The sequence below is a fragment of the Loxodonta africana genome, chromosome 2 (assembly GCF_030014295.1).
Source record: "Loxodonta africana isolate mLoxAfr1 chromosome 2, mLoxAfr1.hap2, whole genome shotgun sequence".
In the NCBI taxonomy this organism is placed as follows: Eukaryota; Metazoa; Chordata; class Mammalia; order Proboscidea; family Elephantidae; genus Loxodonta; species Loxodonta africana.
Genome location: NC_087343.1, coordinates 116,084,212 through 116,102,196, shown reverse-complemented (window position 1 = coordinate 116,102,196; position 17,985 = coordinate 116,084,212). Strand labels below are relative to the sequence as shown.

Here is a 17,985-nt window from a genome sequence, read left to right as displayed (position 1 = left end):
GAGAATGTCTGGATGTCTAGAATCTGGGCAGTCACAGATCATTGCCACTACACTACCATAGAGTTCGTTAACCATCACCAGCTCAACGAATGCTTGAGGAGTGATGGCAGTGTACTCTGATTTCCATTATGCCAGTTATACCCTTTTCTGGAGTCTCTGGGTGATGCTGACAGTTAACACACTCAGCTGCTAACCAAAAGGTTGGAGGTTTGAGTCTACCCAGGGGTGTCTCAGAAGAAAGGCCTGGTGAGATGTACTTCTAAAAAATCAGCCATTGAAAACTCTATGGAGCTCAGTTGTACTCTGACACACATGGAGTCACCATGAGTCAGAGTCAATTTGACAGCAGCTGGTTGGTTTTACCCTGTTTCTGGTGAGAATAGCCGCCATGGCATGAATGTCAGAGGGTAGCAAGTACGTGGGCACTCTAACTTCTGGCTATAAGATAATGAACAACACTTAACATTTCTCTCTACTACTTTTTCGTGTTCCCTCAACTCTTTGTTTACTGCTTCTCACTGTGGGGAAGGAACTCAGTTTCTCAGAGGATCCAAGCAACCATTGCTGCCCTGGCTGAAAAACAGACCCCTGAGCCTTGGAATTGCCATCTCACTCAGCAGCCTTCAGCCTAGCACAGCAATCTGATCACTGTGTTGCTGGTTGATTCTGTATTGGTCAATAAGCAATGCCCTAATGGTTTCACGATGGCTCTTTTCCAAAGAGCTCACCTACCGGCAGAGAGAAACCTGCACCCTGGGGAAATTTTGGATTTCCTCTTTCCTGATATTAGGGGAGATAGTCTAGGATGAAGTACGTACTTTTTCAAGATCCAATATGTGTAAAAATCACATTGTTACTTTTTATAGCACCCTGGAAATTTTATTCTTTGGGAAATCTGGAAACTCTATCTTAGAGGAAATATCATCTGTATTGTTGGAAGAGCAAGAAGAATTAATTTGATAGTGATGTTGTTTTGATCTCAATCCAAAGAGCCAAAAAGAGTTAAAAAAAATAAATAAAAAAAACCTTTGCTCAATATCAGCATTTCTTATCTTTTTCTTTGCATATTTTAGTAATAGGTCTGTTCTTAGCTGTTCCATTATGGTTAACTGTAATCATTACTTTATGGTTATATTATATGGCTTTGTTTCATTAGGGCAATGAAAATGGTATTGAACAATAGCAATATAATGCAGGAGAACAGTTTGTAATTCAGTTGGAAATTGCTAATGCGGTAGACAGTCGATAATACAATCAGCTCGACTTTCCTAGGAAAACATGAGCTAAATTTCCTCTATGTTTCTTTCGAACCATCTCACAGTGTGGGAGTCGGAGGAATGCTCTGAACAATACTGAAAAGCTGGATGCCCCTGAATAGAGAATTTCTTTATGCGTTGAATTTTGAGTGACGTCTGTAGGTCCTGGGAAGAGCTACTATTTAAGGCTCAGATTCTCCCTGGTGATTTTCAAAAGAGAGACTAGATAATTAACAGCCCTGAAAAGAAACAGCTGGACAAGCTGAAACCTCAAAGTTCCTTCTACCAGTATCTCTATAGTCTTGATACAGAAATAGGGTTCTTATGAAATTATTGTTGAGTATAGAGTCCCAAGGAAAAACCAGCAGGCCATCTCTTTACAAGCCTGTGCCATTCATGCTGTGCAAGTTAGGAAGTTTATAATTACTGTAGGTTAAGACTGGTAAAGATGCATAATGCCTAGGAACACAAAGGTAGATCCAAAGTAAAAACCCACTGCCATCGAGTCAATTCTGACTCATAGCGACCCTGTAGGACAGAGTAGAACTGCCCCATAGAGTTTCTAAGGAGAGCCTGGCGGATTTGAACTGCCTACCTCTTGGTTAGCAGCCATACAAAGATAGATAGCCTGGTGTATTCAAGAAGTGGGGAGTTAGGATTTTGTCACTCTTTAGTAATGTGCTTGTAATGGTTAAGTCAAAACCGATTATCGAAGTTTGATGTGAGGAGCTCGTGGGTTCAATAGCATACATAAATACTTAGCTACAAATTTAATGTGGAGAATTCCAATTTTAATTCAGTGAGTACTTGGGGATGCTAGATTGCAAGTTACCATTAAGAACAAGAGGAGTGATGTCTCTAATTTTGAATTGTCCAATAAATTTTTCTAGTCATTAGAACCAAAACAACTTGCACACCTGTGACATGAATTTTTTAAATGTCTAATTGTCTAACAGAGATTAGCAATATTTCATGTTTCCATATACTTCCAAACATCTCTGACAACTCTAGAGATATTAATTATATCTTGAAGCCACTTTGATTTAAAAAATAAATATAATGCTTTACCAGAAAGTGCTATGTATGTATAAATTTATTCCATCAGCTTTGTATGCCAGAAATCTGTTTACACTAAAAACAAAACACTGCCATGGATCTTAACTTGATTCAGTTCATTTTCTCTGTTGGGTTAGAAGAATAGTTTTGTAACTTCTTAGGATTCAAAATCCTAAGTTGAGGTGTGTGTAAGCTTCAGATCATGCCTCAGTCATTTGGTGGCAAACACAACTCCAACCTAGCTTTACTGCCCATGCAAGCAGAAGGAAAAGGCGTTTCTGTAGGCATTTTTTTCTTATTCCTTCAGTCTTAGGCATTAGTGCATGCTGCAGGGCAGGCTACCAACACCAACAGTGGACATACTTTTTTTTTTTTTTTAATAATTTTTATTGTACTTTAAGTGAAAGTTTACAAATCAAGTCAGTCTCTCACATATAAACTTATATACACCTTACTACATACTCCTACTTACTCTCCCCATAATGAGTCAGCCCGCTCCCTCCTTCCAGTCTCTCCTTTCTTGACCATTTTGCCAGTTTCTAACCCCCTCTACCCTCCCATCTCCCCTCCAGACAGGAGATGCCAACATAGTCTCAAGTGTCCAGCTGATGCAAGTAGCTCACTCCTCATCAGCATCTCTCTCTAAACCATTGTCCAGTCCAATCCTTGTCTGATGAGTTGGCTTCAGGAATGGTTCCTCTCCTAGGCCAACAGAAGGTTTGGGATCGTGACCACCAGGATTCTTCCAGTCTTAGTCAGACCATTAAGTCTGGTCTTTTTATTAGAATTTGGGGTGTGCATCCCACTGTTCTCCTGCTCCCTCAGGGGTTCTCTGTTGTGCTTCTTGTCAGGGCAGTCATTGGTTGTGGCCAGGCACCATCTAGTTCTTCTGGTCTCAGGATGATGTATTCTCTAGTTCATGTAGCCCTTTTCTGTCTCTTGGGCTCAAAATTACCTTGTGACCTTGGTGTTCTTTATTCTCTTTTGATCCAGGTGGGTTGAGACTCATTGATGCATCTTAGAGGATCACTTGCTAGCGTTTAAGACCCCAGACACCACACTTCAAAGTGGGGTGCAGAATGTTTTCTTAATAGAATTTATTTTGCCAGTTGACTTAGATTGGACATACTCTTTATTAGCCTTGTAGACTGTGCTTCTAGCTTGCCCACTTGGCCAGCACATGTCATAATGTTGCATAAAAACATAGCAACCAGCACTTTTAGTGCTTTTCAATGAATGACTAAACCAAACCAGACTCACTGCTGTCGAGTTGGTTCCAACTCACAGCGACCCTATAGGACAGAGTAGAACTGCCCCGTGGGGTTTTGAAGGCTTAAATCTTTACATAAGTAGACTGCTGCATCCTTCTCCCATAGAGCACCTGGTGGGTTTGAACCACCAACCTTTTGGTTAGCAGCCCAGCACTTCAACCACTGCACATGAGGGCTCCTCAAGTAATGAGTAGATTCATTAAAACATTTTTGACTGAGTCTTGGTTATTGTTGTGAATCTTCTCTCAGATGCAGTGTCCTGCAGCATGAAGCTTGAGAGTGCTGTGAAGTGAATTCTCTATCTGCCACACCTTTACTTCCCAGAGATAGGATTGAGCTGTATACCTTCTATTTGGGGAATAAAAGAAAGCAAACAAACAAACAAAAAGCTGAATTCCCTTTAGAATGCAAAAATGTTGTGATTTGAATTAAATATTTGGCATGCACAAAGTACCCAGATGTTGAATTAAAACATCAACAAACGAAATGGCCCTATTCTATAAGTAAAGTTCATCAATGAGCTGTTAGAGTCCGATTTTTCCTCGAACTGGATGTGGATCCTGTATTAAGCCCCAGGCTTTTTTTCATTTTATTATCTTCCATAGGTTTCCTATACCCCTTTGTTTTTTTTTGACCCAGCTCATCAACACTGAGTTTGTGACTCCACAGTAGCTCCCATTTGCCCTTTCTCTCTGCCTTGAGCAGTTTGACCAGCAATAAAATGTTAATGCGCACAGAGTAGAATCTTTGGGATCTGGGACTGTACTTCTAAGTGTTGAGGAAAGCCAGTTGTGACCTTGTCCTCTCAAGGCTCACAGTGCTGAGTTGTCACCCAGCATGGAGTGCCCGTTATCACCCTCTTGTTTCATCATCTTTGTGTTTTGGCATTAACCATCCCTCAGAAACCTCACAGTCCGCACAAGTGGCTCACTTCAGAGCTTGTTGCAGGACCCAAAATTCTGAAAGTTCAAGAGAAGGGTCATGTGCATTTACTTTGAACTGTAGTTCTTTTCCAAGGTAGACATTTTAAAAGTAGGGTATATTAAAGCAAGACGGAGGAGAGGGGAAGCAACGACTATATTCCCTGTCATTGAGCTAGACAAGCATTTAAGTAGGTGGAAATATTATAGTACTTGAGAATCCCCTAAAGTGCTTAGATTTATTTCTTAGAAATAAATGGCGAATTGTTTATTTCTCTCTCCCCCTCATGTTTCCTTGGGATAGAGCAATTAGTTTCTTATTTTTTATGATTGCATTATTCTTGCATATATCATTCTGTGGTCCAGGCTATAAAAGTAAATCGAGGATCCAGCTGTATGAATGACTACGCTTTTAATGAATGTGGGGAGGAAACAATACTAAGTAGTGCAAAACCATTTTTATGTGATAAACCAAAGTACCTTTGTTCTCAAGCTCCCCAGTCTTAAGCCACAGGCCACCAGTAAGTGCCTGCATGAAATGACAGTTTCATATATTCTGGTGTTAACAAAGGTACTTGTGGTTTGTTTGGTCCCAGAACGCACTTAATATGATTTTTGAAGGGTGGTGGCATATTCTGTTTTAATTTCCAGGGTCAAGAAAGGGTAAAGTGGAGTATGCGACTTTTCCATAACACCATTCTGTCTCTGAGCGAAAGCCTTGCTGAAACAGCGAGATAACACAGTTGCCAGGTGATAATACAGTCATTTTCGTAGTGCCATGAGTTAATTTCAGAGGTGAAACTATCCTTACTTAGGAAAATAATGAGTCTTCTCCCTTCAGACCAGCCATTTGCTCAGAACAGCAAATGGATATTGAGTAACTCCCATGTGCAAGGCATTGTGGGAGGTGCCAGCAGCGGCTTAGCTCTTATCTCTTCCCTTCCCCCTTATTCCCTTTCTCCCACCCAGTTTTGCTTTGTTGTTTTTCATTGATTCTTTATATTTCTGAGGTCACTGGCAGCAATGTAATTCAGTACTACCCCAAACCCCAACACCACAATTAATATAATTTTTCATTCCCCAAATATTAGAAGAAAATCCTAAAATAGAGAACCACACCATGAAATGAATGTTGTAGCAGTTACTGAACATTTAGCTGGACACCCTGTTCTTGTTTCACCTAGCAATGGCTCATGTTAACATGTTCTGATGAAGGTTACAGGGGAGACCTTGAGTAGTCCTAGGATAATGCTGAATGAAGAATATCAAATGCCTGTTTCTATGACCGTCTTCCAACAGTGATCTGTATTGTCTAGTAGAGAGGCGAAAGGAAGACGTTTCTAGTCCTCAGAAATGACAGGGATTTGGCATTGTAAAGCCCAAGGACAACAGGTTGGCTGTAGCCTTTCTCTACAAAGATTTGAGTTACTGTTTGGTAGGTTTGAAGAGACTCTGGCTGGTTCTTGAGAAAGCTAATTTCCTCTTCTGACCCTGGTTTGGGGAACAGAGACTGGACGCCCTGGTAGGAGGGGCACAGTCCTCATGCCTCTGCCAACTGGAGCAAACCCCTGGGCATATCTCAGCCTGGTCCGGGCCTGACCTGAGCAGAAGGGAGCCTCAGAACCAGAAGATCTGTGAACTGCCAACTCGCAGTTGCTGGGACACAGCTCAGGGCAGAACAGTGGTTGGCAGAGTCTGAAAGGGAGTCTTGGATGTTCCTGCCAATGTGATAGGTGGTTGCAGGGTTTTGTGAAGCAGTCTGGTGAACCCTCTCATATCAAGGCACCTAATGCCACTCGGCTGTGTAATTGGGATGGAGATGGGCCAATGAGAGGTGGCAGTTTGTGCTTAACCTTTTGGGAGCCTTGTTCCAGGAGACTGTGTGGCAGGGCGGGGGGGACAAAAAAAGAAACATTGCAAATAATGAGCTTCTCTGCCTGATTTGTAATGAATTAGTAATAAATGGCCAAGCTCTGTACGAAAGTCTGACGATCACAGAGCAGCTTTAGCTAAGTGCACGGGACCACATCTTATTTTGATCAGCTGTAGCATAACGAAGACATGTAATTATCATAATCTAACAATTAGCCTGGCATCACTTTCCAGTGTTTAATTACCCCGATAAATGGTAATTGAATAGAGGACTTAATGACAAGAGAGAAACTTTCATTCTGCCTTAGGTGCTTAAGTTGTCTACTCATCTAGGCATAATTTTCTGCCGTTGCTTCAACAACAATCCTGATTATCACTTTCCTTTTTGCAGCCTGCCATTATTTTGTTTCCTGATCTTGATCGTTGTTTATAATATTATTTTGCTCCTCTGGCAATTTGATACTGGAACCCAGAACATGGAAGCAGATTATTGGGTACTTTACACAGATTTCCTGTTTTTAACCGTTGCTTTTAATACCCTTCAGCTACAGTTTCCTTTCTTTGAACATCCATGAAGTCACCACTATGTGCCAGATACTGTGCTAAGTGCTGGGAAAACAGAGATGAGTAAACACCTGCACTATCTTCAAGGGATTTAAGATCTATACAAAAATATTATAAAAAATAATTAAAACTATTTGCTTTCAGCACAGTCACAATCTTCTTCCAAATCTACACATTTGACTTGGATGAAATCAATACTTTTTGTGACTGCAACTCCCACTTAATTTCAAATGACTCCACATCTCTTTTCTTCCTGGTCCTAAATTTTATATTCTACCTGCTCACAGGGTTCTAACCAACCAAACTTAACTGCTTCTCATATGTTAATTTTGCATAGAAACCGTATCAATTTCTGCTTGATATCGAAGCTGTGAATGGCACATATCATTATTATTATTACAACTCCCACCACCACCATTCCCTAGCGTCATCAAGTATGTTCTTCCCCTTGTCTTATTATGATCAAGCGTAAAGGGGATCCATAAATTATTATTTAGGAGTGTATTTCTTTTCTTCTGGTTTATTGTTTTAGTTTAGCAAAAGGTTGATAGAGATTAGTTCCGTGCCAAGTAGGGATCAGATACCCCGGTTTCTGAAAAGTCAGGGCCAAATCTTTGACTTAGATGGTAATGATCTCATGAAGTTATTGTCATCAATCCACATTACAAATATGTATTTCCCTGTTTCATCAGACGCTAAAGAATGATTAAATCCCCAAAACCCCACTTCGAGTTGGTTAGTAAAAGGGAGATTTATTAAAGCTCTTTGATGACTGCTATTATTTCTGAAGCTTGGAATAGCATGAAATTCCACTGGGTACCTCCACCCCAATAGGCTATAAAAGGGCTACGTGTACTAAGTAAAGCAATGTGGCAGGTGGCTTATTTGTTTGATTGACTCCAACATCCCCTGAACAGAATTGGTTTGTTTAATCCTGTTCTCCTAGGACAGTGGCTGGATAACCTGTTCGATGATTTCTGGAGTCTGTTTTCACTAAATCTGTGTGTATGTGGCAGGTGCTCTGTTCTGTGCATTCTGCGCGATATAAAATTGTGGGTAACTTAGGGCATGAAGTGCAGCTTTGTCAGAAAATCCCTGGCCAGCAGGACTAGAGAAAAAAAAAAAACTGTTTTGCACTGTGGGAGTGGCCACTCTTAGGACACATACTGACATTATAATTTTTATATAAAATATAATTGTCACATGTACATGTATTTATTTATTTTTAGTCCCTGTTTGAAATCCCTTTGAAATGATCTATGACGTGCGGGGGCTGTAGAACTCTGCCTGGTTAATTCTTTGGCTGACTTGGCCTGTTGACATTGACACGTTCTTACGCCATGCCTGAGGCCTCTTTGGGGGCTTAGAAGCAATTAGACTGTCACCCAGAGCTCCCAGCGCCTTCCTGGAGGAAAGTCTTGTTTAGGCTCTGCCAATTTAATGCTTTATTTCCTTTGGAGCTCCTCCGTCAAGCTAATAAACTCCAAATGAGTTAAAACAGTAGAAGAGAGAACATTTTGTGGGCCCTGTATTTGAAACAGGTGCTATTCTTGGGAGATACCACTTTTAAAAAGTCTTTCAGACTGACATGGCTTGTACTAGAAAAGCAACAAGCAAAAGCTGTTTGAGATTTTAGTCCATATATTTGATATAGATAATTAGTATCAGTTAGGGCATTTTAAAGCCACTTGTTAAAGTACCAACACGTACATATGCACACATACACACACAAGAGAAAAAAGGTGACAGATTAGCATACTAAACCACTGATGAATTCTAAATATCTGGTTAAGTAATTTGTCTTATTGCCGTGGCCAGCAAGGCTGTCATGCTTTAGAATTTATAATTACCAAAACATGTGTGCACGAACTCTGTTGGAATTTGCATTAATGGATAAACAGAGCACCACCTCTGGGTTCCAACTATTTTGTCAACATATTGTGCTTCACCGCACGAAAATGTATGTGTTGCAGTACAGTAAAACCTGCAAAAGCCAGAACCTGTGTAAGGCGGAAACCTGTCAGAGAAGGAAAGCTCAAGTATTTTCCAGTAACAGAGCAGGAAACCCTGGTGACATAGTGGTTAAGAGTTTGGCAGCTAACCAAAAGGTCGGCAATTCGAATCCGCCAGGCACTCCTTGGAAACCCCCATGGGGCAGTTCTCTTCTGTCCCGTAGGGTCACTATGAGTCAGAATTGACTTGACGGCAACGGGAATAGAGAGCAATGGAAAAATGGTAAGACTGCACCCTTTCAAAGGCGGAAAACTTGCAAGCCCCGGAAAAACAAGACAGTCCCATGGAGTTCCAGCTCTCAAAGGTTTTACTGCATATATTGCATTTCGGCTGCAAAAAAAAAAAAGAAGAGGGAAACATTTCTGAAATTCATCCTTGAGTTTTTTGGGGGTTTTTTTGTTTGTAAATCTTGGCATTTTGTGGGAATTTTAGTTGTCGCTGGTATATTCTAGAGCCTGGAAAAGGAGCCCTGGGAGCACAATGGTTAAAGCACTCTACTACTAACCCACCAGCCACTCCACGGGACAAAAGACCCAGCAATCTGCTACCGTAAAGATTACAGCCTAGGAAACTCTATGGAGCAGTTCTCCTCTGTCCTATAGGGTTGCTATGAGTTGGAATCGACTTGACAGCACCCAACAACAGAGCCTGGGAAAGTTGGATTGTACTCCCTGAAATTATGTGTTTCAGTCAACATGTAAGACCTGTTTCGACCTTAACAACTGGCCTGGTCATGGTGAACCTGCCCATGACACGGACTGATCACCTCGGAGCTGAAAATGCAGGTCGGTTAGCAGTCCATTTGAGAGATAGACGTGTTTCAGCCCATGAGAGAAAAGAAAAGGCAAAAAAATTAGCAAAATAAATCTTTGCTCAGCCTCCGATAATGCTAACATTATTTATATACTCCAAGTTTGGTTTGCTGTTTGAGGTTCTGCTTTAACCTCTGCAGGGAAAAAAAAAAAAAGAGCATCTTCAGATTGAGGATAGGAAACCCATAAGGCCTGCATTCTGTGCAGAAAAGAATAACAGAAGGAGGACAAGAAGAAGTGTGTTATGCAACAGAGACTTCCATCCTGCCCATCTCCTCACAAAAACATATTTACAAACCAATCCCATGTCTGTTTCAGGGCTCAGTAGACACTTAACAGACAAATAAATGCTTTTTGGTGAAGAAGAGACATCATATTCTGAAATTAGCCCTTAAACCCATAATAGTAGAATTGAGGGTGCTGCCAAGACATGCTCACTCTGGATTTAGTTTAGAATTTGGGAGGAACCCTAAGCTGATAAATTTCCTTAATCTTTGACTGTAAATCATATCCTTCTATTACATTTCAATTTCAGAACATAATACATTAAGGTGCCTTGTAATTAAAAAAGTGACAACGTAGTTCTGTTCCAATAGGAATATTAAAACCATCGCCTCTTTGACGGATTAAAATACATTTAAAATTTAATAATCGACCATCCAGTTAGTGAGAAATAACATTTTCATTATTGAATCCTTTAAAACATTACACGAAGGGGGATAAAGTATCTCACAGTGTCCTAACCTCTAATAACCACTCAGTCTCCTTTCAGTAATGCTGCTTCTATATTTATGGAGTGAAGAAACTTCACTTAGGAGCTGCTTGATAAAATACCTCAGTACATATTTCCCTGGAAGCAGGCTCTCTGCTGTGCCAGCAACATATGCTAAAGGCCAATTTAGAAAGCTTTAATATGCACCGTGCCCTTCCTTTTCTAGATACTAAAATGAAATTCATTTTGGCTTTAGCAAATGAGGATGGAATGAGAGGAGGAGCACTGCAGGGGCAGTGGCTGAAGATACTCTCAGAGCAGGCTGATTATGATGCTGTCCCTCTGCAGCCCGAAACCCAGGGCACTGCCTGTGTGTCCTGTAGACTCAGCCTCCCCAGCTGTCAGTGTCCACAACACAAGAACATATGGCGGTACAGGAGGAAGTAAGGTCAGCGACATGGAAAACCATCCATTGAGAAAGAAAGTTAGGTGATGTTGACTTGCCCTTGCAAAGAGGAACCTAAGGACAGGGTCAGACTAAACTGAGAACTTCCACTTGTAGAGGGTAAGGGAGCTAGAGTATTTAAGTATTAGATGCCCCTTCCTTTCGAAGACTCAGTTGGAAAATACATTATTTAGTTAGGAGGGGCAAAGTCCTTATGATTCAGGTTAACAGATCTCATAAAACAATGATTCGGGCCTTCTCTCAGGAGGAAATTGGGTGCACACTTTTGATAACTAAATGACAAGACAGTTTTCAGTCATTACCTCACCTCTTTTGTCTTTATTTCATTTGAATTCTGAGGCTTTGGCAGTGATTAACTTCCTCAAGACAGGTTCAAAGAAGGAGAGATTAATAATGGTTTTAAATGGGTGATTAAAAACTATATTTGCTTTGGAATGCCATCAGGTAAACAGTGAGAGACAAACACATATCTCTGCAAAGAGAGGCTCACTTTCCAACTCAAACCTCAGCTTGTGTTGTTACTTTTACTGTCAGTAGCCCCTGAAATGTGTTTTTTGTCCAACCATCTAGGCAGCCTCTGGGGCATCAAGAACTACTATAAAGTGCATAATTCACTTTTGGTATTTGACTTGATTATAAAGGACTAGTTGCTATGCTGAATTTTATGCTTCTCAGTTAGTTAAAACGACCCTTTCATTTTATATGGCATTGATTCTCAACAAGTTAACTGCCAAATTTTGATAAAAGTGTGAAATTTCTTCTTGCCTTGACAGAGTGTATACACTGTTACAGTTTTGTGTTATATGGAACACTGACCAGAGTAGCTGTGCAACACATGGGAGAACAAGGTCCATCTTTCTATGCATACAAGGTGTTTCCTGACACTCGAGACTTTTGTATTGTGAGAGTAAAGCCAGGGCAGTCATTTTACTTAAACACAGTCACTTTTCTAAGTATAGTTAGCTGTGCATGCTTTTACACTGTGAACCACAGTGATAGTTTAGTAAAGATTGTACTATAATTACTGCTGCCTTGTTGATGTGCAGCCGGAAGTTCTTATAGGTCAAAATGTATGGTGATCTCAGAGCGGTAGAGAACCACTGATACAATGAATGGAATTAGGATAAGGGGTAACGGGAGACATTTCCAAGAAAATTTCCAAGAAATTTACGGATGTGTTACAGCAGTGGCCGTGCAACTTGTGGCATTTGTAAACATTGGCATGCAGAATTATTTTTCCTGGATGTGAATTTGCTCTTTTAATATGAGAAGCTCATTTAAGCTGTTTCCTGACAGAATAAAAGGATCCCTTTATGTGAATGGCTGGGGAGCCTACCAGCAGCTTATTCTGTGGAAAAATGGAATGATGTGCATGAGTCAGGAGCTAACCCTGCGATTTGAGGTTTAGTCTAAATAAATGTTGACACACTCCTCAGCTTTCGGTTTAGGAGTTTGGTACTCAACCTAGTGGCTAAGAGAGTGGGGCCTCTAGTGCAACATGCTTCTCCCAGAAGATCAGTACAAATTTAAAATAACCTGATAGCATCCAAACTCTTAAGAGGGCTCCATCTGGGGAGGGAGGAGCCCTGGCTGCACAGTGATTAAGTGCTCAGCTGCTAACCAAAAGGTTGGCAGTTCAAACCCACCAGCCACTTCACAGGAGAAAGATGTGGCAGTCTGCTTCCATAAAAATTTACAGCCTTGGAAGCCCTATTGGGTGGTTGGTTCTACCTTGTTCTATGGGGTCACTGTGAATCAGAATCAACTCGGTGGCAGTGGGTTTATCAGGTGAGGGGAATTTCTACAACTGGTAAAGCTTTCAAGCCATTGTGGTTAGAAGGAAAGAGAATATGCTTCAGTCCCATATAAGACCTGGATTCAAATCCTAACTCTGCTACTTACTGTGAAAAATCAAGCAAAGTGGATTCCTTATTGGTAAAATGTAATTAATTATAACTACCCAATATGGCTGTTTTAAGGATTTCATATGACAACATATGTAAAGTACATAACAGATTCTGGATGTAGCAAATGTTTATTGCATCACTGAACGGAGAGGAGAACCAAAACCACATCAAGAACGAGAATTATTCCTTTAGGGGAACTCAGAGTAGACCTAAGAATCTGACTTTAGCAATTTAGTCTCTCAGAAAGTTGAGCAGGGAAGAGCTTCTGTTCTGAGGTCAGGTTGCTTGAGTTTGAATTCTGTTTCTACCTTTTACTAGTCATATAACGTTGGGTACGTTGCTTGACTCCTCGATATCAGTTTCCTCATCTTTAAGTGGGTGTGATAATAATGTCTTTTCTGTGTTATTGTGATAGAGATTAAACTGAGATAATGAATATAAAATACTAAGCACTCGATCAGTATTAGCTATGTACTTCTTCACAGTAAAGCCAGAAAAGATTGGATCAGTGCCACTTTGTACACAGAGAACATGATATGTAATAATTTTAGAATATCTGACCTGAAACTTTTCTTTGGATTGTACTTGGGGAGGTTGTACAAATGCCTTTTAAGAGTTCCAGTTTATCATTGTTTTTACATTTATATTGTCCATTCTTTGAAATTTACATCAGCAAACTAATTTACACAAGGTGAAAAACCTGAAACAGCCTAAGTTGGTTTTATGGGGAATCATCTTTTCTTTCTTGTATGGATAGATCGGAGGGTAGAAATACTAATCTGTGAAGCAGTCACATGTTTAACATGGATTCTACAATGATTCATTCCACACACACACACAAAAAAAAAACCCACTGCCATCGAGTCAATTCCGACTCATAGCGACCCTATAGGGCAGAGTAAAACTGCCCCATAGAGTTCCCAAGGAGCACCTGGCGGATTCGAACTGCTTACCTTTTGATTAGCAGCCATAGCACTTAACCACTATACCACCAGGGTTTCAGTCCACAGCCCACGCAAAATCAAAATGTCTCCAGAATGGATAACGGGTCAACCCATTATAGACTGGGTCTTCAGTCCCATGGTTTGCTTTATTAAAATTTTAGCAACTTCTAACAGGACTAAAAGTTGGGAGAGGGGAGCTAAATCTCAAGTGTCAAAAAATGATGACAATTTGTGGAATAAAAGAATAACAGAATGGATTTGGACAGTTTTAATTTTTATTTTCACTTTTAAGCATTGCCAAGTGTTAGTAGAAGCTAAAATGAGTGACACTTAAGGAAAAAAAAAAAAAAAAAAAAAAAACCTTCCCCCCTGAATGTCTTTAAAATCTACAATAATATAAAGTGTATGGGCATTACCTTCTGCTGTAGTTCTTGTCTGGCTCTCATCCGACACTGTCAGGCTACTCTGAGTACTGATGATTCATAGCCCAGCACCCTTTTATCTGAGCGTGGCAGTGTCTTTTCTTTGTACTTTGGCAGTGATGTTACCTTGAAGTTCCAAAATCTTTTAAAAGCAACACAGGCTTTCCTTGCATTTGACAAATCGTTGTCTGCCAGTAATGAAGAAAAAGTAAACCTGGTTCCGTGATTGTTGTAAATATAAAGATAAGCAGAGAAATAAATACTTCCAAGGGTTTTCTGTTTTTTTTTTTTTTAAATGGTTATGTGTTTTGGGATTCTCTAACTGAAAAGTGAATATTTTGATAGTATTTCCTAATTTTCCTTGTTTAAATCATTACGCTGCTTTCCAAAAGCACGGGTCAAATGGGATTTCTGTGGATCGTTTGATATTTGAGGACAGAATTTAGGATTTTCATATGATTTCTTCTGGGATTTTTTAAAAGGGCAAGGTAGGGACAGGTTTTATATCTGTAGAATATTCCTACCACCGTTGTTTTAAAATTAGTATTTTTGTTATTTGCTCATTTTAATATACTTTAATCTGTCCTGATAACAGGAGCAATTCTTTACCTTAGCGTGGTGCTTTTCATATATTTGCTCACTGAGGCTTGAAGCAGCCATGTGAGGTCAGCAGGGTTGGTTTTCATTATTATTCCTACTTACATAAGAGGAAACTGAGGCACAGGATGGTTTATGGCTCCTCCACTCAACGAGCAACAGATCCACACATTCCTTAAATGTCAGTCTCCTCAGAATGAGGGGTGCTTCCGCTTTTATTGCGCTGCATCTCAGAAGGGAATCTCAGCTCTGTCAGTGAACCTGCAGCATCCACAGCGAAGGTAGTAGTACTTCCATTGGGGTATATACATCGGTCACACAACCATTCAGGAATCTTTTGTTATGTTTGGAGTTCTGCATTTTAAGAAGAACACTGGCAAAATGAAGGACATGAGGAGGATCAAGAAACTAGAATGATGAGGAGCCTGAGAACTATACCAGAAATAGTCAAAGGAATCAGGATTTTCAAATCTGGAGAAAGGAGGATACATAGCTGACATCTCCAAATGTTTTTATAGACTACTGTGTGAAGGAGGAATTCGATTTGTTCTTTTTAATTTCAGGCAGCAGAAGTAGGATCACTGGATAGAAGTTACACAGAAGCAGATTTATGCTCAATATAAGGAAAAACTTTTTAACATTTACAGATATCCAAAAATGGAATAGCCTATCTCACCATCACTGGAAGTGTTCATGCAGAGAGTCTCCGACTCAAAGATTATATGAGTTTATGGGCATCGTATTTCAGCAGTAACATGGCTTTATGATGAACCTTCTAAGGACTCAGAGAAGAATTTCCCTACTAGTGGAAAACATAGGGATTTTGTAGAATTTTCCCCCTGATTTCAGAGAAAGTTGTATTCATAACAATTCCTGTTTCATAGATCATCCTTACATATGTGTGTATATCTTGAAAATACTGTTCAGCTGATGGGGAAAGTCATATTAGTTAAAAAAAGATAAAGCAAAACTTTTGCAAAACAAGAATTGAAGCAGACAATGTGGTATATGCAGTGGTGTGTGTGTTTTAACTACTTCAGATGAAATGGCCATGATTTTTTGCTATTTTCATCTGGTTTATTACTTTCACTCCTTCTCCTTCTCAGTTCAGCCCTAAAACACAGCCTATAAAATTGAAAGAAATGGGAAGAAAGCCACTTGATTTAGATGGTTTCCATTTTCTTAATATGGAGAGAGACAGGGCATCAAAAGAGAGAGAGATTAAGATGAGTTTGTGAAATAAGCAGATCTGCTAAGAAAAGTACTGGACTGGGATTCAAAGCCTTTATTCCAGGTCTAACTCAGTTACTCGTTGCTTTGTTTTTATGCCTTAGTTTTTATTTCCCTTTAAAATGGAAGTGTTGTTCTAGGAATTTTCTTTCCAGCTTTCTAATTTTATGATTTAATTCTCCCAATTTTATGATTCAAATTTTCCACATTTGCATAGGAAGCTGAGTTGAGAATGGCCTCAGTTTCAAAAAACAGAGTTCTGTTCATTGTTCCATCTTTAATTTATTCATTTATTTATTCAAAAACATTTATTATGCAAAATACTCTTTTAACAAGAATATGAAAACTTTGCTTCAATATATGTGATTATAAGAATAAAGAAAAAGGAGATCACAGCAAAACATTACCTTTGTAGGGTTTTATTTTGAAAGAATGACTAACGTAACACTTAAAATGAAATTGAAGCACTCCATTTGTAGGGCCTTTTGAAACAAATATAATAGAATTCCTCTCTAAAATGGCTTGTCATCGCTTATTTGAAGCTGCAACATTTCAAATTGTGCCCCAAATCATAATGACATGCAATAAAAATTTCTTACAATAAATCTTTTGGCCCCAGCATTATTAAAGTGTATGGCCACTGATTCCAAGCAGAAGGCCTTTCCTATATGAGTAATCTCATCTTTTTCTTTTTCCAATAGATTCCAGAGGGGCGATTACCACATTGACGTCTGTATCAATGACTACCTGGATGTTTTCTGCCCTCACTATGAGGACTCCGTTCCAGAAGATAAGACTGAGCGCTATGTCCTCTACATGGTGAACTATGATGGCTACAGTGCCTGCGATCACACTTCCAAAGGGTTTAAGAGATGGGAATGTAACCGGCCTCACTCTCCAAACGGACCGCTGAAGTTCTCTGAAAAATTCCAGCTCTTCACTCCCTTTTCTCTAGGATTTGAATTCAGGCCGGGCCGGGAATATTTCTACATCTGTGAGTATACCGAGATTTATCATGTTGTAGGGCAGCTGCGAGAACCCAGGCTAGTTTTTTGCCCACGTTTCAGAGAATTGCAGAGAGCTAGACTCTGCATTATAGATGTCTCCTTGTAAATGCATACATCAGGATCCCTAGATACATTAGCTGGGAATTGAGAGTACAAATTAGATTAAAGACACAGTACCTCTCCCCTTATGAAACTGCGTGTCAGCCTGTTCAGTGAACCACTGCTGACTTGTCTTTCTTTTAAATGAAAATTGCTAGGACTTCTCCAAAGCCCAGGAACAGAAAAAAAGATTCCTGAAAAAAAATTAAAGGAAATAATTAAATTTACATAGCTTGGCATCATTGGATTTTTTATTCAGGTGTCAGCAATGTCCTTTCAATCATCCTCATTTTCAGTGGAGAAAGCCAAAACTCCTGCAAATGTCAGCATGGTGACAATAAGTACTCTCTTTGCACCAAGGAGAAAAGACAATTATTAAGAGCAGCTGTGTCTTTAAATGGACAAGAGTATGAAGAGCTATCTAGAAAGAGTTCCAAGGCAACTGTTGTGAGTGAGTTTCCCACGTGTGAGTGTTAAGTGACTGCCTAGAGAGCTCTAAAACTTTCTCGGCAGACCTCTGTGTTAATCACATTGCAGTGGCCTTGTTTCTGCTCCATCATGCATTCATTTACTTCTTTAGGCTCATCATAGTCACGTATTATAGGCAAGTGTCTCTCAGACTTCACTTTGCATGAGAGTCATCTGGGAATCTTATTAAACTGCCAATTTTGACTCCAGAGGGTATGAATTCTGCATTTATAAAGCTCCCAGGTGATATGATATTACAGGTTTCTGGACCATACTTTGAGTAGTAAGGTTGTAAGTAATATCTAATTGAGACAACTTGATGTTTATCTGGACTTTGCTTTATTAACAGGTATCAGATATTTAAAGTAT

General features: G+C 39.8%; 1 protein-coding gene across 2 annotated transcripts in view; it reads left to right on the top strand.

Annotated features, from left to right (window-relative positions):
- Positions 1 to 17,985, top strand: part of EFNA5 (ephrin A5) — a 315,588-nt gene that overhangs the window by 239,463 nt on the left and 58,140 nt on the right. For both annotated transcript variants that reach the window (XM_064274702.1, XM_003405004.4), the window contains exon 2: positions 16,744 to 17,036. In XM_064274702.1, the coding sequence (XP_064130772.1) occupies positions 16,744 to 17,036 (293 nt within the window). The remainder of the gene's footprint in view (positions 1 to 16,743; positions 17,037 to 17,985) is intronic.